This window comes from Eulemur rufifrons, chromosome 15, assembly GCF_041146395.1.
Source record: "Eulemur rufifrons isolate Redbay chromosome 15, OSU_ERuf_1, whole genome shotgun sequence".
NCBI classification, from domain to species: Eukaryota; Metazoa; Chordata; class Mammalia; order Primates; family Lemuridae; genus Eulemur; species Eulemur rufifrons.
In genome coordinates, this window is record NC_090997.1 from 70,434,689 (window position 1) to 70,457,260 (window position 22,572).

The 22,572-nt window shown below is 35.4% G+C and overlaps 1 protein-coding gene across 3 annotated transcripts in view; it reads right to left on the minus strand.

Moving 5' to 3' along the window:
* Positions 1 to 22,572, minus strand: part of FAM184A (family with sequence similarity 184 member A) — a 101,481-nt gene that overhangs the window by 23,252 nt on the left and 55,657 nt on the right. For all 3 annotated transcript variants that reach the window (XM_069488099.1, XM_069488101.1, XM_069488100.1), the window contains 3 exons: positions 20,903 to 21,064; positions 17,928 to 18,049; positions 17,332 to 17,482 (listed from right to left, as the gene is read on the minus strand). In XM_069488099.1, the coding sequence (XP_069344200.1) occupies positions 17,332 to 17,482; positions 17,928 to 18,049; positions 20,903 to 21,064 (435 nt within the window). The remainder of the gene's footprint in view (positions 1 to 17,331; positions 17,483 to 17,927; positions 18,050 to 20,902; positions 21,065 to 22,572) is intronic.

Below are 22,572 nucleotides of genomic sequence, written 5' to 3' on the forward strand. Positions count from 1 at the left end.
GGTACCTGGGAAAGAAGAGAAAAGGTGAGGAATCATTGGAGATGCAAAACAAGAAAGGAGGAAAGAACCATTCTTTGGAAAACAAAAAATGTCAGAAAAAAGCTGCTGCTATCTCACTTTAAAAGGCAGCAAGCAGTCACAGACTGTAGTGAGCTTAGAGTGGTGATTAGCTGTCTAGCAAGGCTTTGCACAAAGTTATAAACCAGGGTTAGTTGTAAAGATTAGCACATTCCCTCATGGCAATAGTCAAGCACTGATGAGAAATGATACAGATGACATTGATGTTCAATCTGTTTTAACGTATTTCCAAAGTGACTTTACCTGTTGAAAGTTTATGAATTCCACTGATTAAATTCTATACAAACCTAAGGTTTCAGGGATTATTTTATAGGTTTGGAGCCAAGATGGAACTGCAACGCTCTGACTCCAGGCAATACAACCCCCTATACCTCTAAATAGAGCAGCACCCATGATTTATAGACTGAAATAAACCCTGCAAATGTGAAAAGTGCATGAGAATGTCACAGCCACATCTAAGGCCATACTTGTGAAGTAAGATAAATCACACTATGTGACTTCTCACCATTTTATGCAGGAAAAACCAAGATGAAATAAATATTAAGGACAGCCCAGAAGGAAAAAAATAAATTATAAAAGGGTAATAGGCAATGAAAATATGTGTTTGTGAACACTGATGTGTCACTGGTAGATCCATCGTCTGCTCAGCCAGCTGGTATTTGAAATAGAGAAGGCACCTATCATCCACTCTCTTCCCAGGTCCAACTCTAATCCCAGCCTCAGCATGAGGACCTGTGTTGACTGCCTGGTATTTCTCTTGTGATAATTTGTTAGAATCTATATGGGAAAGCTGGGAAAAGTGTATGTTACACATGGAATAATGATTGACATGCTCAAAGTTCTTACTTGGCACCCGACCAACTGGGGACTAAAATCTACCCAACATTCTGCTAAGCTGTCCACTCTGATACAAATCTGTGTCCACCCAAAAAGATGAGTATGTTTTTCTCCTTTGCACAGTCACCATATAGGCTAGCACTGGCCCTGGACCCCATCCTCTAACTGAGTGTGCACTTAGATTACTAAGAATCCAATCAGTTCACAATGGTGAAGCTTGTTTTCCGCAACACCAACTTCAAAAGTTCACTGCATCGATAGATTTCCCATGTGTTAACTGGACTAAAATTTGACTCACACGTGAGCTAGTTAAGAATGAAACTTATGAAGAAATATAACATTTAAAATGAATGAATGAATGAATGAAGTACCACAGTTATATAATATTTATACATTTAAAATCTATGAACAGTTTTAAATTTATCCAGCTTAAATAAAATATACTTAAATATTTTACATTATAATATACTTTACCTTGAAAGAACTCCAAAATAGTACATTTCATCTTAGGATGTATGATTAATCTTTGTATCTACACTCAAGAAAACAATACAAACTATATGCAGAAAGATATTATCATGCATTTTAATGTTCAAAATACTTAGATGTTTTGTATTATTAACTTTGAAAGCATACCAAAATAATATTAAGGCTATCTAACATCTCCAGATTCATGCTCAAGACAGTAACATAAATTATATGCAGAAAGCCTTAATCATGCAATGCAGCATCAAAATTTATTTTGTTCTTTTTGTAAATAAATTTGTAGAATTGCAATAAATAATCAGCCTTTATTCAGCATGAAAATTACACAGCACTTTAAAAGACAAATAATGAGCAAAGCAACGTAAAATGAACTAATGTTTTATAGCTATAATTAAAACAGCTGAGCTTAATATACTTTATGGAAATACATATTAATGTAAAACTTCATTAATTTAAAACAAAAGAGAACAAAAATGAACTCTGCATTAAAAGGTTTGGGCAACCTTGGTCAATACTTTTGTTACAGAATCCTAGAATATCTAGAAAGGCATGTGTTGAATAAATGAATAGCTGTTTTAAATTATATATTATATTCAAATTATATAGTATGTGGTATTAGTTTCTACACGTTACAATTTTAAAATTTTTAATGTTTTTTATTTTCTTATTTTTAAATAAACCAAGGAAAATCCTTATTTCAGAAAAAATCTGATCTATATTTTTAAAATTCTTACCATAGCAATTTAGCTATGAATTATATAATATATTCTACTGATTAATAGGTACTAGATATTTTACAAACAATTTTAAAAGCCAAACTGTACTGGTAGTAATTTTGCTACCTTCTGATCTCTACCATTTAAAATATCATTGTCTTTTTGAAAATGAAGTTTTGCTACCTTTTTAAAAATAAAGTTTTATAAAAATTTCAAAAAGAAAAAAGTAAAATTAAAAATATACGGATTCTGTATCTTCACATGGTGCTGCTGAAGACACCCCTGAAACATTAAATCGGAGGTACCGGGTATGACAGGATATCAGCATGAGACATGTCATTAATTACGTACATCTTACCTACAACCCTTGGTTTTTGATGCAATGTTGGTGTCGTTTTTCCCCAAAAGACATCAGTCTTGTTACAGAAATGAAAGAATATAAAAAGCATAAAATAATTTGTCCTCAAAGCATGTCTTGAGATAGTAATCTGTGGTTCTCAAACCTGGCTGTATATCAGAATCATCTCTGTAGACTTTGGTTTTCTTAGAGACAGGGTCTCACTACGTTGCCCAGGCTGGTTTCCAACTCTTGGCTTCAAGTGATCCTCTCCCACCTCAGCCCCCTAAAGTGCTGGGATTATAGGCATGAGCCACCGCACCTGGCCTCTGCAGACTTTAATAGAGACAGTTGCCTAGGCCCTGATCACTTGAGATTCTGATTTAGTAGGTCTAGAATTGGGCCCAGGCTGCCCAACATATTTTTATTCCTAGTTACCAAAGTAAAAAGTATTCACTGGGGAAATTTAAAAAAGATAGGAGTATATAAAATAAAAAGGAAAGTCTCTTTCATTCTCTTTCCTTGCCAAATCCCAATCCCTAAGGCTAACCAGTGTTAATATTTTGGTATGTGTGTCTGCAGACTGTAATAACTTACGCCTCTCTTGATATAATTAACTCTTTTGCTTTTTAAGCTATATCATGTGTAAATGGTTAATTTTTATCAAATGTAGATAATATATCTGCCATGATCTGACAACAATATTAGCCATGTCTTATACACAAAAGCTAGAGGCCACAGGGCACACCCCAAAACATCAGTGCTTTATGTCCATAGTAGCTAAAACAGTGATCCCTGGGGCAGCTGATGGGGACAGACATTCCATAATATATGTATCACACTGAGAAATAAACACCCTTCAAATGTGAAACTGTGAGGTGTCCTGACCTACAGGTATTGATGGGGTGGTATTCACACGCCAATGCGATGTAGCTTTCTCCAAGATAAGTATGCCAAGGAATTTATTTAACGATGTTTAATAACTTTCCCATCAGGGAGGCCAGTAGGTTTGTGTTTTTGTAGTTTTTTTCTCCTTCAAGGTAGTATTCATAGAGTATACATGATATTTAAATATGCCCCATTCTTTGAATGACTACATGGACACCCCATGGCAGGAACTGTTCCTCATTTCTCCAACAGCCCTTCCTCCCCTTTCCTTTCTTCCCAGTTAGCTGAACTCTTGAGTTTGTTCAGGGATTGACCGGAAATCCGTAGAAGGTGGGCCCCTCTGCTAGCACCAACAGATGAATTATGGCTGGGACAAGAAAGGCACAACAATCTAATTCTAAGGCATTAAGTCCAATACTTTCAAGTACATAAAGCAACATTAAAAATTGCTAACCTAGGTTTGGTAGAGAATAGTAAGAATAATTAATATGTCAATAACTTATGTAAAATGTTTGGAGGTGCTCAAAAATTTTAATTCTATGATTTTTTTCCCTTTTTAACCACTAATTTGCTATTACTGAAGAGTCTAGTCAAGAAAAGTAAATTTATATTGTAAAATTATGAATTATAGATTCTGAATTGTTCATAATTTTTTGGTATTTTCTAAAAAGACTTATAAACTCAGTTTATTGATTAATGATGCTTTTTTTTGACAAATTTATTTATTTATTTTTAATTTCAGCTTATTATGGGGGTACAAAAGTTCAGGTTATATATATTGCCCATGCCCCCCATCCCCCCGAGTCTGAGCTTCAAGCGTGTCCATTCCCCAGACAGTGCACATCACACTCATCATGTAGGTATGCACCCATCCCCTCCCCCCACCCCCAATGATGCTTCTTAATGTCCTTAAGATATTTGTGGCATATGTTCCCAATTATTCTCTTATTCTTAACGAAAACTAACTAGAAAGCATCTATAAAGGAGAGATGAATCAACAATCACGTTTACTAGAAGACAAGGTGTAAAGAGAAGAACTTTGCTAAGCATTAAGCTTTTACATGGAAGGTGGGGATAAAAGCTGCGGGGGAGCTGGGTAGGTGCTCACCCTGCTGAGCACAGCACTCTGACAAGGTCACACTGTTGTGGACGATGACAGAGTGAAAAGGGGATCTGTAAGGACTATGATGTTACAAAAGAGAATTAATTAAATGGGGATTTCATGGTGTTACCAACCCCCCCTGTTTTTTGTAAGAGATGAATCAAGGCATTCCTATTTCCAGTCGCCAATAGACTTAATTTCAATAACATGGTTTTTATTTAACGGATACCTTTCCATTTATAACTATTAAGGAAAAAGTGACTATGCTGTCACAAATATTCTGAAATACAATTTAGTTAATTTTGAAAATAATCATATTTTGGGTTCTTATTTCTATCCCAATTAGCACATATGTCAAAACATCTGGATTGATATAGCTATTATGCCAAAATTCTTACTATGTTCTATATGACTACTAAAAAGAATTTTTAAATGTAGCCTTATTTTTACCAACACTGTGATAAATGTTTGTTGCATATGTTTAAATAGATTTTTTAAATGCTGCTAAATGTATTTGTAGATTTCTAATTTATTTTTTTCCTAGTAGAAAGAAAAGCTGACTAGGAAAGGCAGGTAAAATTTTTTTTAGGTAGTAGAAACAAATTAAGGATATATGAGGAAACAGTTTCTAGTAAGTATCAGAATTCCACAGAACATCTCTAGACTAAAAACTTTGATTTCTCTAGGGCAGGGGTTGGCAAACTACAGTTTGTTTTTGCAAATTAAGTTCTATTGCAAGACAGTCACACCCATCATTTACATATTGTCTATGAGTATGCTCACACTATACCAGCATAGTAGAGTACTTGCCATAGAAACTGTGTAGCCCACAAAGCCAAAAGCATTTACTGTCTGGCTCTTTCTAGAAAAAGTTTACGGACTCCTGTCCTAGGACATCAAGAAAAACATTCAAAGATGTTCAATTCTGTTACCTTATTTTAAAGGACAAGTTGAATATGGGTTTGGTGTGAAAATAAATTTCATTTTTTCTCTTCATACGTAAAAAAAATTTTGAGTGGCAAATGGAATATTATTTTGAAGCTTAATTTCTGCATACTCGAGTGTACATAATAGCTTTGCCAATTCTTAGGAAAGGGGTTACTCTATTTTTCTTTTCATCTGTTAGTAATTATAACATGAACGTGTAAAATATTCTAAATCTCATGAAACTTCATAACAATCTGATGCTTTTAAATAAAGAAGCTTATTAATACTACTTTTTCAAAAAACTAGTTTAACAAAAATACATTTTTACATTTATTTCTTTTATGATAGTCAATATTTAATAGTTTTTCCAAAAATATTACTCTATCTTTCAAAGAAACTGTGAAAACAATGAATTTTATGTTTGAGATATAAAATATTGATTGGCTTATTATATGCTTTTTAATACAATGTGGTAGATGTACACACATACACAAATGAATAGCTGAAAGTTACAAGCTATTATTACCCATAAACAAAGTATGTCTTATTGAATGCCAAACTGTATCTTTTATATATAAGTTAAAGCTTTAAAGCAGTGATGTCGAGTATGCAAAATGAAAAGTGCAACATGCCCTTGTGTACAAATTGTAAGTGCCGCTCACTTACATTGTTGATAGATTTATGCAAAGCTTCACCGAGAGAATGCCGCTATGAAGAAAAGATCACAGGAATAAAGGGAAACATTCAGAAATCAACTAAGTGAAAGAAAGAGAGATAAGAAGGGAGAGTAAAACACAGAACATTAATTATAATGTGCTCAAGAAAAAATAAGTTGAAAACAGTTCTGAGAAAGAAATTAAACAAAAAGAAATTTAAGACACACAGTCTAAATTATCTGTAGTCCCTTAAAACGATGTCTGGTATGTTTGTGGGCTGTCAGACTTACCTATGCAAAATACTAAAGGCTAGAACATATACATCAGACTTCAGTTTAAAAGAGAATGGTTACTGAAGAACCTAGAGGGGATATTACTATTCTAAATTCCTCCCAGAAATCTACGAAGCTTTACACCCAGTTTGCTTTAGGTTCATGGAGGATTTCTCTTTAGACAAATAAGCAGATGAGAACCACAACACTAACTTAACTGACTACATAATTTGGGGGCCAGAAATAAATATGAGATAATTATTGAAAATGTAAAGATTTAATAATAACCTGGTTTTGTACTGGGGGAAAGGAAGAAGAGATGACTTTATATCTTTTTAGTCCTATTTTCTAGGATATATTTGGCAAAATTATCTATGATCTCTGTCATTTTTCAGAAATTCATTGAAATTTTAAGTGATAAACCATTGGAGAGAGAAATCTATACCCTCCCTCCCCCTAAATATGGAGGAAAATAAAACTGTGATCTCATTTTCAATCACCTCACTTTTTACCTTCCAAAAATACAAAATAGTATATTTAATTTATATCAGTGGTTCCCAACTTTTTTGGCACCAGGGCCCATTTTCACGGAAGACAATTTTTCCATGGATCAGGGAGGGAGAGGATAGTTTTAGGATGATTCAAGCACATTACATTTATTGTGCACTTTATTTCTATTATCATTATATTGTAATATATAATGAAATAATTATACAACTCACCATAGGTTGGGGACCCCTGATTTATATTACTAATTTAAATAGAAAAGTTATTTTTAAATGGTTTTTATTCTAGATACTAATCAAATTTTCAGACTGAATATAATTATCTTTTGGGTTTTTTTGCATAATGTGATTATTCCTTGGAGTAGCATGAACTAAAGATAGTTTTAATTTGGAAAACAATTTTTTACTAATAACTTATACTAATATATTTCACGACATAGTTTACTAGAGTTGAAAAAATGAGACAAAGAGACTTTCTATTTGATTATTTTATAACTTCTCAATCTAAACTTTCTCACATAGCTAGTTATATTAATTTTATTTTTTTACTTTTTCCTTTATACTTATTGTATTCTTTATATAATAATAAGAGACTTAATTTTTTCAGGCTTCACAAAACTTAAGGAACTCTGAGGGATTTTTAGTTGCAGTATTTGTATATTTCGTATTTCTTAGAACTGATGTCCTAGTACCAGAAGCTAATCTAAAATGTATGTCATTTACTTATGAAGTAGATTTTATTTTTCACTCCTGAAGTTATCATCAGATAAAAATATGTTAAGATTCCTGAATTAATTGATAAATTACAACCATATGCCAAATCAGAATGGCATACGAGGTAATCCCTTCCCTGTCTAGATTTTAAGCTTTATATGCCAGATGTATATTTGAACATTTGGAATCTAAATTCATGTGGTCACTATCTCTGTTCACAAATAGTTGCAGGTCATGGAAATATGTAAACCAAAAGGTATGGTCCCTTCTAACTACATAGTACACATCAGAAAAAAAGAAAAGAAAAAGGGGGAAAAAAAGGTATGGTCCCTAATCTGTGAGCTTACGTCACAGACACAACTATGGCAATCAGCGAAGGCACAACTAATACTGCTGGGGGAAATACTATTATTGGTTAACACAGAAATGAAGATTTATTTTTTCATTTACAAATGCTCATTAGAGTACTACTATATTCCAGAAAATATCATAAGGGCAGAGTGAGATGCAGAGTTGAATAAGATATTAAAACAAACACATAAAAATAAAATTTTTACAAAAATTAATAAGTATTATGATTTTTTAAAAAGTTGCTGCGATAGGGAATGACTGGAGGTGATACTGGGTTGATAGTAAGGAAAGATCTTTGGGAAGAAGTAACATGGAAACTGGGGGCCAATGCAGAAGCCAGTCAGGAGACGACCTTGGGGAAGAGTGTACCAGGCAAACAGACGGGCTTGCACTAAGGCCCTGAGGTGGAAGAGAGCTGAGAGCCAGTGGTGTGTGTGGGGACGTGCTGGTGAGGGGACAGACAGCTGGCTGAAATGAGATGGGAGATATCAAGCAGGGGTCTTGGCTTAAGGTCTTGTAGGATAATGAAGGAGTCAGAAGAGCCTGGATTCAAGGGGGACCCTGAGAGAATTTTAAGCAGGAGAATGGCATGATCTCATTTACATTATAAAAGATCACTTTGTGGCTGAGCTTGGTGGCTCCTGCCTGTAATCCTAGCACTTTGGGAGGCGGAGATGGGAGGATTGCTTGAGGCCAGGAGTCCAAGACCAGTCTGGGCAACATAGTGAGACCGCATCTCTATAAAAAATTTTTTAAAAGTAGCTGGGTGTGGTGGCGTGTGCCTGTAGTCCCAGCAGCTCAGGAAGCTGAGGCAGGAGTATGGCTTGAGCTCAAGAGTTTGAGGTTGTAGTAAACTATGATCACACCACTGCACTCTAGTCCAGGTGACAGAGCGAAACCCTGTCTCCAAAAAAAAAAAAAAAAAGAAAGAAAAGAAATCACTTTGCTGTGAGAAAAGTGAAATCAGGGAGGATAGACAGGAGAGAGACTATTGTAATAGTGGCTTGGACTAGAGTTTACTAGGGAAGATGAAAGTGGATAGAGTTGGGATGTATTTTGGAGGTAAACAGGATTAACAGATTACACAAGAGATAAAGGAAAGAGAGATCATGGACTATAGCTTCTGCTCTGAGCAACAAGCAGTGCCAAAAAGTGAAGATCTGGGATGGGGACTCGGGGTAAAAATCAACACTTCTGAGTCAGACATGCCAAGTTTGAGTTGCCTATCAGCCATCCAAGTGGATGTAAACTCGGGGGAAGAGGTTATGCCTGGAGATTTAACTTTGGAAGTCACTGACATATAGATGGTATTTAAACCACAAAACTGGTTGAGAACCCAGTGCTATGGACTGAATTTTGTTGTGTCCTCCTACCCCAAATTCATATGTTGAAATCCTAACCCCCAATGCGGTGCTATTAGGAAATGGACGTTTGGCAAGTGATTAGTTCACGAGGACAGGGTCCTCGTGAATGGGATTAGTACCCTGATAGAGAGATCCCAGAGAGCCACCTCAGTCCTTCCACCGTGTGAGGACACGGAAAGAAGATGGCTGTCTGTGCACCAAGAAGCAGGCCTTCTCCAGACACCCGGTCTGCTGTCACCTTGATCTGGGACTTCTAAGCCTCCAGAACTGTGAGAAATAATTTCTGTTATTTATAAGCAAACTAGTTTATGGTATTGTTATTGCAGCCCAAGCTGGGACAGGAAATGGATACCAGGTGGGGGTGCTGCTGTAACAAAGATCTAAAAATATGGAAGCTGCTTGGAGCTAGGTAATGGACAGAAGCTGGAGGAGTTCTGAGGTACATGCTAGAAAATGCCTACAGTGCCGTGAACTGACCCTTAAAGGCAATTCTGGTGAGAGCTCAGAAAGAATGCAGGTGTGGAGAAAGCCTCAATCTTCTTAGAGAACACCTAAGTAATCCTGAAAAGAATGTTGGTAGAAATAGATATAGGTGGTGAAGGCCGCTGTGATAAGGTCTCAGATGGAAATGAGAAACATGTTAATGGAAATTGGAAGAAAGGTGACCCTTGCTATAAATAAAGTGGCAAAGAACCTGGCTGAATTATGTTTGTGTACTAGCGTTTTATGGAAGGTAGAGCTTGTAAACAATAAAATTGGTGTTTAGCTGAAGTGATTTCTAAGCAAAGTACTGAAGGTGTGGCTTGGCTCCTACTGACTGCCTATAGTAAAATGCAAGAGGATAGAAAAGACTTAAAGAGGAAGTGTTAAGCAAAAAGGAATTAGAACTTAAAAATTTGGAAAATTCGTAGTCTATCTATATTGCAAAAAATAAAAAAGTATGTTCAGAAGAGAATAACGGTGTGGCCAAGCATCTGTCTAATAAGGCGATTGGTATGGGAGTGAACGAGGGGCCTAATCAGCTATCTCAACAGAAGCCAGGCACTGTTCTTTAAGACATGGGAAGAATGATCCTTAAGATGATTCAGAGATTGTCAGGGCTGCCTACTCAGTTTCAAACTGGGGGACCATTGCCTCACTTTCCACAGCCCAGAAGGCCACTGTGGGCAAGTGGCCACCCAAAGCTGTGCAGGCAGGACTACCTGGAGCCTTGTGGATCCAACCCCTACCTGGTGAAGCTGCAGGGGCAGAACTGCCAATCTAGTGGTTCCACAAGGTGGGATGCTTCCCCAGTGATTCTGGAAGGTAGGACCTCTGCCCCAGTGGGCCTGGAGAGCACAGCATTGAGCCAAAAGGATTATTCTCAAGCCTTAAAATCTCCTGAAGTTTGCTTTGTACTTGGAACTTATGTGGGATCTGTCACCCCTTCCTTCTTTTCCATTTCTCCCTTTTGGAATGGAAATGTCGATCCTATGCATGTGCTGACACTGTACTTTGGAAGCACAAAACTTGTTTGGCTTCACAGGTTTGCAGCTGGAGAGCCATTTGCCTGAGTCTCATCCATATCTGATTTAGATGATATTTAGATGAGATTTCGGATTTTAGACTTTAGAGTTGAAGCTGGAACAAGGTAAGACTTTTGGAATTGTAATAAATGTATTAATATTCTACATGTGAGGAAGACATAAACTTGGGGAGGCCCTCGGGTGGAATGCTATAGAATGAATGTTAGGGCCCCCCTCAAAATTCATATGTTGAACTCCTAACCCTGAATATGATGGTATTAGGAAATGGGGCCTTTGATAGGTGATTATGTCAGAGGGTGAAGCCCTTATAAAAGAGACCCCAGAGAACTCCCTTAGCCCTTCTGCCACGTGAGAATACAGTGAGAAGACAGCTATCTATGAACCACGAGGCAGACCCTCACCAGACATCAAATCTTCTGGCATTTTGACCTTGGACTTCCCAGCCTCCAGAAACAGGAGAAATAAATTCCCGTTGTTTATAAGCCACCCAGTCTGTGGTATTCTGTTACAGCAGCTCAAGCTAAGCCACCATAGATGTCTGCTTGAAGGAATACTAGACAAACTAAAAATATGTATGCAAAAATATTATTTGGAAAGCATTGTATATGAGCAAGATCCATGTTAACAAAAACTGATGCCCTATATAATAGTCAACTTGTTTTAAAGCACCTTAAACTTCTTGTTAATTTTTGAGATGAGTGAAAAGGGCCTTAAAAGCTCCTCTTCAACTGACGGAGAGCACTCAGAGACTTCTACCTAGAAGGCTTACTGAATGTGTTCCATTTCTGTTCTTGAAAGAGGAATAAAATCAGACTTTCAGACAAATGAGGAGAAAAATCAAAAACTAAAAAAAGTTGCTGCACTTAGAAATTTAGCACTTTGTACATAAAAAAACAATGTTCTTAGGAGTTATCTCATTATTCTAAAGCTCAGTTTATTCATTTAGAAAACAGGACAAGGTGTTACATGTTTGCAATTTGCAAACATGGTATTATATAAATATTGAAACCCACCAAATTGTAAGCATTTAGAGGACAGAGAATCTGTCTTATTCATATTTTGCATCCAAAGTGCCTAACTTGGTGCCTGGCATGGAGTAAATGGTCAATAAACGTTTATTCAAAGACTCAATGAATGCTAAGAACTTTTTAGTTTTTGCTACTCTCTACCTTACTTCTCCCCTCCTCAACAATAACAGAAGCAGTAAAGAGAATTCTGGAAAACTAAAAAGAAATAAGTTATTTAGAGGAAGAAAATATATATATATATATATATATACACATATATCTCATAGAGAAATCCTGTTGACAAAAGTCAAAGATTCTAAGATTTAGAAATGTATCCTCTCAGGGAAATGAACTAATGAGTATACTAAATATATCAAACATTTGTCCAGAAAATATAAATCTCAGCACAGAAAGGCTGCCAAGAGGGCAGCAATGTTCTCTGACTGGCACCTATCTTGTTCTACCCTAATCTATTTTCCATATTGCAGCCAGGGTTTTGGAATCACAATATTTGGAATCACAAATCACAGAATATTTCATACTTCTGATTAAAGCCCTTCAATAGGTCCTCATTGCTCCTTGTATAAAATTCCAAATCCCTAACAATGCAAACAAGTCCCACCATGGTCTGACCTGCCAACCTCCCAGATGCCCAACTCTCTTCTCTCCAGGTAACAGCTGCCTGAGGCCTTTGCATGCACCGCTCCTGCCCTCGCTGCTCAGAGTGCTGTTCTCCTTCTCTTGGCCTGGTTCCTTCCCTTTCAAATCTCAGGTGAGGAATCCCACAGTCAGAGAAGCCTTCCCCAAGTTCCTGGACTATGTTAGGTCTCCCTGTTACACATGATTGTTTACCACAGTTGTAATCTAATACCTGCTTTCCTACCTAGACTGCAAGCACCAGGAAGGCAAAGATCACTCTGACCCCATTGCTAGTCTGGCACAAGGCGTGGCTCCAGAGGCACTCAATTTTGATTGTATAAATGGATAAATGTATCAAAGTAGATAAAAAAGTAATTCCTTAAACTCTGATTTCAACACCTAGAAATTTTTTTTAAATAAACATGGAAGTAACGTGGGCCAAGACTAGAGCCACTTAAGAAAGCTCCAGGGCTATCACAAGGAGCCTCTGAAGCCATACTGAATGTTGGCAGTGGGAAACAGGAAACACCCAGAAAACTAATTATATCAGAATCACCACACTATCGTGTAATCAAAGGTGTACATTGTCATAGGGCTTAATAAAAAGCACTACTAATGCTTGATGTGTAGACGACATGCCATATGCATATACCCACAAGTTTTCATAATGGTTATTGCTCGAGTTCCAATTCCAGTTTGAATAAAAAATCTCACACAATAGAATAAAATTCTCATTACTGATGAAAGATGTATCATTTCTTAAATTTCTAACTTCCTTGAAACAATATCAATATTAGTCTTACACTGCAATTCAAGTAAAATATGTTAAAGCTTAAAAAAATTCCAAATTCAACATTTAATATATGATACTATAATTTCTTAAAGCAAACTGTGTAAAATCTTTTTCTAATGTTCATTTAACTATACTACTAGAAGAAAGCAACCAACAAATCTAAGATTTAGAAGTGGGATTCACAGCTTTAATAAGTCTCTCAATGCAAAAAAATAAGTCACAAACCATTGTTCGATATTTAAACTAAAATAATAACATAATATGAATTTCATGCATATGAATGAAATTAAGGTGGAAACAAGCTAATGTGTTAGGTTATTCTTAACACTTTTCTTGAAGACTCAGTCTTAAATAACTTTACAATCACATGACCACTGAACCCTTTCAGATCCCAAATATTTTAATTCTTTTTAGTATCTTATTATGTGAAACAGAAACAGATTGAGTTGAATTGTTACTATAATGCTATCTAAATGTTCATAAGTATTTTTCAAGTGTGTCCTGGGCCTTAGCACCTCTGAAGTCACCAACTATATGCAAGCTCTTCTGCATGTCATTGCAGGTGTCACTACAGTGTTCTGCAGAACAAGACTTGCCCAGTACTCGCTAGTAACTGCCCAGTATTTCAAATACTTCTTCTCTTTTAAAGCTAGGTATAGCTCCATCTCGTCACTCTCGTCTCCTAAAGGTGCCAATTTAAGAACTGGATGAACTTGAAAGGGAGATTTGGGTAGGAAAAAGAAAATTAAATATTAATTAATAATGAAATACTTCTAGACTAATTCAGAAAACAATTTAGTACTGTTTATCTTAGAAGAAAAAAACTCAAGAGGAGGGAAAAAATCTCAAGAGGAGGAATACTAACCACATGAGGCTGATAAAAGAGGACATAATGTACCTGAAGTAATAATGTCATTAATTTTTTTGACTAAAGAGAAATTAAAGACAAACTTCCATATTTACTAAAGAAAATATCACAAATTAACTTTGAATCCAGGAACTGAAGTAGGAAGAACGAGGAATGATGAATTTTGGTTGGCTTTTGCTAGTTTTTAATTCCATTCCACATTTTCTGAGAAAGCAAAACCAGGTAATGCCAGCTATTCCCACTCTCTTTTCTAACTGGCTTTTCTCCATATGCTATTTCTCTTCACTCTTTCTGCTTCTTTCTCCTTTGACTTCCCTTACTCCAGCCATCTCTTTCCCAGGGCTCAGGATGGACCCGATGTTTGTTTTACATAGTTTCCAGCTCTCTTGATGTCTAGGGAGAGGAGTCAGAGCAGTGAGGGCCAGCCAGCCTCCCTGCTGTCAGGGCTCAGGCATCTGTCAAGGTCTCTGGCTATCCTGGAAAGAGATGATTATTCCAGGGCTCTTGCTATTCTCTCTTCCTCAGAATCTACTTCCATCTATTCTTCCATTAAAAGGTAGTGCTGTTACTCATTTAAAAAGGCAAGGACTTAAGAAAAGGTACATAAAAACTGATGAAAATATGATTTTTTTCCTATGGACAGAAATACAATTTCTAAAAGAGAGAGAATACTTTCCTTGCTAACATAAAACTTAATTTAAAGTTAAGAGAAGGAGTGGCAGAAAGAGTATTGAGATCTAATGCCAAATTTACCCAAGTTTCCCGATCTAGATAGTCTAGACCAGTGCTGTATAATTGAAATATAATTGAAAGGCACAAACAAGAGCCATGTGTGTAATTTAAAATTTTTTTAGTAACCACTTTTAAAAACAGCAAAAAAAAAAAAAAGAGATAAATTTACATTAGTCATATATTTAAGCCAGTATTTCTAAAACATTATTATTTCAACATGTAATTATATAAAAACTGGTAGTGAGACATTCCATATTCTTTTTTTTTGTACCAAGGTTTTGAAAGCCAGTGTATATTTTACACTTATATCTCAATTTGGACAAAGCTTTCAAGTGCTCAGCAACCATATGTGGGTAGTAGCCACCATACTAGACAGCACTGTAGAAATCAGAAAGCAGTCTGCAATAAACCTTAATGAAATTGGCCTTCCAATTGCTCTTGATCACGAGCACTTATTTTAATGCTCTATTTCTTACACTAGTCATTGTTCTTTCTTACTGACTGTGAAAAATTCTGAAATACCATCTATGCTTACAAAATCAATATATCTAAAACAAAGCTTACCCTCTTGACTCCCCACTGCTCCCTACCTCACCCCAAACGAGTAGCTCATTCTACCCCCTTGTCTCGGATGATGGTCTCCTTTTCACTATCCTGCTCAAAGCCCAAGTCACCTTTAACATTTTCTTCTCCTTTCCCAAAGTAGTCCATCAAATCACATGATTTGTTCTTTTATGGTTTCTCTTGCATTCTCAGTGAAATCCTGGAGTACAACAGTTATTTGTTAGTTTATCTACGGTAATGTGTATACCCTATTCATTTTAGAAGTGGGAAAAAAGGAAGACATTACAGTCTTGGAAATGGCTTGATAGCATGGAGCATCACAGAATAGTTTTATCTTCGGAGCCAATTAATTCCTGGTTATCTTGATATTTATATTTAATCTTTGAAAACTGATTAAAAAATCTCTCTGTAGAGCTGGCAAAAACTGGAACTAATACGTAATAAATTATTTTATGATACACAGAACCACAAGATGCAAAGCATTGAGTCCGCTCAGGAATGAACATTGTTGAATAGGCATCCAAAGGAAAAGAAAAGAAAAATCAGAGAAGCAAGGATGAAATCTGAAATTCTAATATGAGAGATTAAAATCTGTCCTTCTCAGTACCTAGGTAGAAATATAAAATAAGTGTATGCAAACATGGTATCCAACTTCTAGTAAGAGCTGTTTCCTTGCGCCACCAAGTATGGCTAATTTTTTAAATATTTTATAGGAATGGGGTCTCACTATGTTTACCAGGCTGGTCTCCAACTCCTAGCCTCAAGTGATCCTCCTACCATGGCCACCCAAAGGGCTGGGATTATAGGCATGAGCTACTACCCTCCTTGTTCTTATTTTTGTCTGTGTTTCAAAGGCTTCAAATGATTCATAAAAACTCTTGTGTGTGTGTGTGCACACGTGTGCACACATACATATGTATTGTCCCTTTTCAGACTAACATTATAACTTATTATGAAATACCAGACATAAATTGGCAGGTCCCAGCCCCAAGTATTATTAGTATTATTTTTATTTATTTATTTATTTTTGAGCCAGGTCATCTTACTATGTTGCCCAGGCTAGATGTGAACACCTGGGCTCAAATGATCCTCCCACGTCAGCCTCTAGAGTAGCTGAAACTACACTGCATCTGGCTTTTGAAAGACACTGCATATATGTACCTACACATACAAATCATCTTACGAAAAGCCTATCTTGTTTATTTTGAAATTCATCATGCTCACAAATAGAAAGATAAGAGTGGATTTCTAGCGCTAAATTACAAAGCTGCTGCTTGTCCAAGTTCTGCACTTGCTTATCAACCGGTGACTCACAGTCAGTCCTATTTAATTATTGGCTTTGCAGGAGAATTCTAAGAATTCATAAATTTAGAAGTTGTGTAAATGAATAAAAATGTGCAAATTCTTTTCATTATAGTTATAAATGTTCTGGAAATAGGTGAGCATGACATAAAAAGATAGATTTAGTAATATTATCACCTTTTGTTTACATAATACTCTCTCCAAGGGACTTTATCAAAGCATTTTGAAGCATAAAAGGCAATATCCCACTGGTGAGAAAGAAGTAAACTGCTCATTTTTGGTAAGTGGTTTTAGGTAATCAGGATACATTTAACAAATTTTACCTTCTGTTGCCCAAATGGTATCTAATGGCTTGAAAAAAGATTTTATACTTTCAAAAAATAGCCAACTTTCTCATTTAATATTGTGAACATGTTCAGTTCAAATATTAAACTATAAAGTTATAAATTCTTCTTCAGTATTTAGGACTGCATATATAACAATAATTTAGCACAATGTTTCCTAAGTTTATGATAGTCTCCCTGATTTTATATATTTTTAAAATCTTAAGTTTTCCTATGAAAAATAACAAAATACCATGAATTAACATAGAATGTTTTACAATACTTCCTTACATAGAGAATGTCAAGGAAAATACATCTTCATAATGTACACATGACAAATTACCTGGTTTAAGAGATCTTCTACTTTCTTCTGCCAGGAATCTCTAGCTGCATTTTTCTCTCGCTCTTTTAATTGCAAAAGTTGAGACATCGCTGACTTCTTATCCTCTTCATGTTGAAGCCTTAACTCTTCACGAAGTTTAGAACACTCTTGTCTAAAATAAAATAAACGCATTTACTTCATAAAGAGAATTATTCCTCTCAGTAACTGTAGTATAGTCGTTCACAGTTTTCCTAAGCACTCAATCCTCTACAAAAGTCTGTGACTCTGAGTAAAAGTAGATTATTTTATAGTTAAGAACTATAAGGTAAATTGGTAACTTACACAAGATCACTGATATACCAATTTATTAATGGCAGAATAGGTACTAGAACAAATAAGTCTTCTGACTTCAGGTTAGTTCTCTGCCTATTTTATATTCAAGTAAATGAAACCAGGAAAAAAAAAGAATTCCAATTTCTCTGCATCTAATCATGGAAAAACTGCATTTAAAATACTGCTACTATGTCTTTAATAATGTGACAACATGAGCCATACAAGAGAAAAATGTTCTTGCCTATCTGTATTGATGAGATTACATAACAGAGTAAAAAGCATACCTAAGATTTTCAGTCCACTTGATTTCTAAGTCATGGGCCATTTTGTCCACTCTGAGCTTCTCTTCTTCTTTCATGGTTGCAAGTGTTTCTTCATGCTGTTGCCTTTCTTGTTCGAGCTCACCCTGAAGAATAAAAACTTTTCAATGAAGACTAGTCTTAAAAAGCAAAGACACTGCTGGTTATTTCAAGTAAGTAGAGTGCTTGTATTATAACTTTTAAATTCTTCTAGCATAATAATTGGTAATGCTATCTATGACAAAAAAATATATAAAACATTTTATATTTTAAATCTCATTGCCTGGACTGTATTTTATTCAGGCTTATAATATAAAAAAGTATTTAAATACTTTAAAGTCAGCATTAATCATCTTAATTAAGCCTTCCATATCATAAGTATCTAACAATGGACTGATTATCCAATTACTTTCACATATTTATACATTATATAGATGTTATTCAAATTCACTCATTATCATATTCAAAAGTATGCTATTTATTCAAAACTTAAGTATTATAGTTGTACTACCCCATGGCATGATTAAAATAATTATGTAGTATTTAGCCTACTATTATGTAACTTCAAACGAGCGGTCCACATGTTCAGTGCTATGGTAATGTGATCCGATACATACAAAATCCCTGCAGACTAGTATGAATCAGGTGGTACCCTGGAGCCTAGGGCTGGCGGTGACCTGTTTAGACAACACTAGCAGCCACTGGCCCCTGCCAGCAGTGCAGTTGGCTCTTGGGGTACAAGGCAGAAGAGGAACAGATGATAATCCATTCTCCTGTGAGCACAATGACCCTTTCTGGATCACTCCCTGCCAAGAGCACGGGGTGCAGCAGTTTTGAGGGGTGTATCCAGATGAACGGGAAAGACGCAAGCCAGTGTTGAAGCAATAAGCGTTGAAAACTAAATGCAGTCATCCTAGTCGGCTGTTCCCTTCACTCAGTGCTCTGCCTCTAGTAACTTTTGTTTTTTCCCAACGAAGGTAACATTAAATGAAGTAGATTACTTAAAAAGTATTTCTTTTACTCAATGCAAAGCACTTTATTAGACATTATTGTGGTGGGGTTTGAGGAAAAGAGGTACGGGAGAACACTTGCTCTTAAGCAGCCTACACAAAGTTGTGATAAATCATGATGTAGCACTTATATTTTCTCAATTAAAACTGTCAAGCAGACAGAAAATGAACAGCTGATAGGATTTTGCTTAACATTTTTATTTTCTACTATTTGATAGAAGAACAATGTAAATATGAAAAAGGACCCAAAAGAAATGAAACTGAATCCATAAGCTCAATTCTCAGTGCCAAGACAGTCAGAGGAAAATGTAACCAGGACAAAATACACTAGAGCCAGGAACTGGGGATACACCAAGGCCAAGAGACATAGGAGCTCCCTGATACCATATAAATACAACCTATATTCAACTAACATTTGTTAGAAATATTTCAACTATTTATTTTTAAATACATTTTTGCTACCTTAAAATGTCATCCACCTTTTATATTTGGCAATGGAAAAAAACCCTCTTCATAAGGTCTGGTCCTCCAGCTTAGCTTTACGCCACAGAACATTACCATCAAGGTCAGAATCAATATACATGGCAATCATGTAAATTAAATATATCAAGTTGTGTATTAGACTATCTCTAAATTCCAACCTATTACTTGTTTTATACTTATGTATTTTTTTCTATTTTCCCAGATTTCACCACTATCCAACACTGTGTTTTATATTAACATTGTCACATCACATAGGCATTGGAGAAAGGTAAATAGAAGGAAAAGACGATTCAATGAAAATGAAATAATACATTTTGTCACTGAATTTAAAAATAGAATGTAATAAGTATTCAATGTACATAGAATATAATTATATTTTAGATAAGACATGAATAAAATTACATATACAAGGTACATCCACTAAAGTCTTCTTGTTTACATGCTTTTGAAGTGTCACCAATGCTAAGCTTAAAAATAAAATTTGAAATATTAATAAAAGGCAACATTTATTGAATGCTCACTATTTTGTTAACCACTGTGATGTAAATGGCTTATCTCATTTAATTATTACAATAACAGTGTGAAGTGTATTGTTATCCCCCACCCCTCCTTCATTGTGCAGATGAGGAAACCGAGGCTTTGCTCAAAGTTTCACACTACGTGTTAGATCCAGAATTCACATACAACCAACTAACTCAGAGCCTATACTCTAAATCACCTCTTTGAAGGAAAAGTTTGAGAAAAACTCCCTGGCTGCTATCCCCTCAGTTTTATGGATTCTTTTCTCTAGTGTCTAAGGCTGTCTAAATCTTCGCTGTGCTTCGTAAGAATGAATGGAAGGGAAAAGGCAGAGTGTTTCTGAAATTTGTAGGTAGATCACAGAGAAGTACCTAGTTGCTACGTGTGAAAGTTCCAACTCTTACCAGTAAAAGAATTGCACACTGTAATTGATATGGGTTAAACTGAATCTCCTAAAAGACATGTTGAAGTGCTAACTGCCCCCCCCCAGTACCTCAGAATGTTACCATATTTGGAAATAGGGTCAGTACAAATGTATTTAGTGAAGATGATGTCAAACTGGAGTAGGGTGAGCCCCTGACCCAATACGACTGGTGTCCTTCAAGATGGTGGATGATGTGCAGACAGCAGAGATTGAAATTGTGCTGCCCAATGACAAGGAATGCCTAGGGCTCCCAAAAGCTGGAAAAGGCAAGGAAGGATCCTCCCTTAGAGGTTTAAGAAGGAGCATGGCCCTGCCAACACCTTGATTTTGGACTTCTAGCCTTCAGAACTATGAAAGAATAAATTTCTGTTGTTTTTGAGTAGTCTATAGTATTTTATTATAGTAGCTCTAGGAACTAATATACTAATTATATATAATGTAATATTTAAATAGCTTTAAGCTAAGTGGCTAAATTATGCTTTTATTTTGCTGATATTTAGATTACAGTAGAATTATGAAATTACCTCCACATTTAGTAGAGCATCCTTGGTCTCCTTTAGCCTGCCTTTAGTCAAGTCAAGCTCATTCTGAAGCCTTTCTTGGGAGTCCTGAAGACTCACAATAAGTCCTTCTGCAGAGCCAAGACCTTGTTCACTTTTCCTTACCAGATCTTGGAGGCGGCCAATCTGCAAGTAAATCAAGTGCTTTTAATATACCTTATTGTAATAGACTTGCAAAACACTCTTACTATTTCTTCTTAAAGTTTTTTCTTTAGTTGTAATTTTACTGACTGGACCATTTCTTGATGAATTTCAAAGAAGGACTCAAATAAAAGATTTTTTTGAAAAGACTTTCATATTTAAGATTTTCCTTTTTTGTGACAACCACGTAAAGAAATGGATATACCTCTCAAGCTACTGGTTTAACAAAGAGAATTCCTGGTTCTATCATATAATAAGACACCTAAAAGAAAGAATTAAATCAAGATAAAGATTATATCAAAGTTTGAAAAAAAATTAGATAAAAATATTTTTAAAGCCGTTCTTTGAAATTGAATCACTTGTATTTCATTTACGTCCATATCTCCTGCTATTTACAAAGGTGATAAATTTAGGTCAATATTGATAAGCTGGCAAATGTATCATAAACTAGAATAAGCTATGATTTCTGTTTCCACACAAAATTTGTCTCATGAATTCTTTAAGAGTTGAATTTATACTCATCAAGTTAGAAGCTAATACATAATTTGGTGATTAAGCAAATCCCTACCCTAAAATTATGAGACCTAAAATCCATAAATAAAATAATTTAAATTATTTAGGAAAATGCTATGAAGTAAAAACTCTGTTCTTACAAAATAGCTAGGCCTATGAAAATTCTATAAAAATTAAAATTGATAATTTAAGAATAATATCTGAATTTCCTCCTTGTAAATGCAGACATCAAAAATAAAATGGTGAAAATTCTCCTTTAACCCCTCTCTGACCCACAGTTCCCTTCCCAGGTGCACAGGCTTCCTGTCCTGTTTCTGAGCAGGTGTATGCTGATACATGTATATGCTGAACAATACTGGTGGTGGTAGCATTTTATCTTGTTAGTGTCTCTAAAGGGATGCTAACCTCATAAAATGATTTTGAAGAGTTTCCCATTTTTTCTGTGCTCTGAAATATTTTCATGGCAAAAGAATTACCTGTTTCTTGAAATTTTGGTAAAATTTATCCATTAAATCTTCTGGGCCTAGTATCTCTCTAGATACATGTTTGACTATTTTCTTTCATGGTGATAATTGATTTGGTCAGGTAGTTCAACTACTTTGAGTCATTTTAAAAACTTAAATTTTCATACAAAGACATCTTTTCTCCTAATTTTTAAAACTTACTGGCATACCTTTATATAGTATTCACTTATAATGTTTAAAATATATGTCCCTTTTCTCTATTCTGTATCACTTACTTGTATCTTCTGTACTTTTTATATTGATCTGGCCTTCCATAAATGTGTATTACAGTGATAAATTATTGTAAAGAAAGCAGCTTTAAGAGTTGAGAGAGTATTGACTTAGCAGAAAATCCAGTTTCAAGTCCATGTTCCGCTAATATAAAATAGCAGTCATAACACCCACACCTCATGGAGTTACTATAACAATTAAATTTAAGAATGTATAGGAAAATGTATATGTTGCTTATAGAAAGCA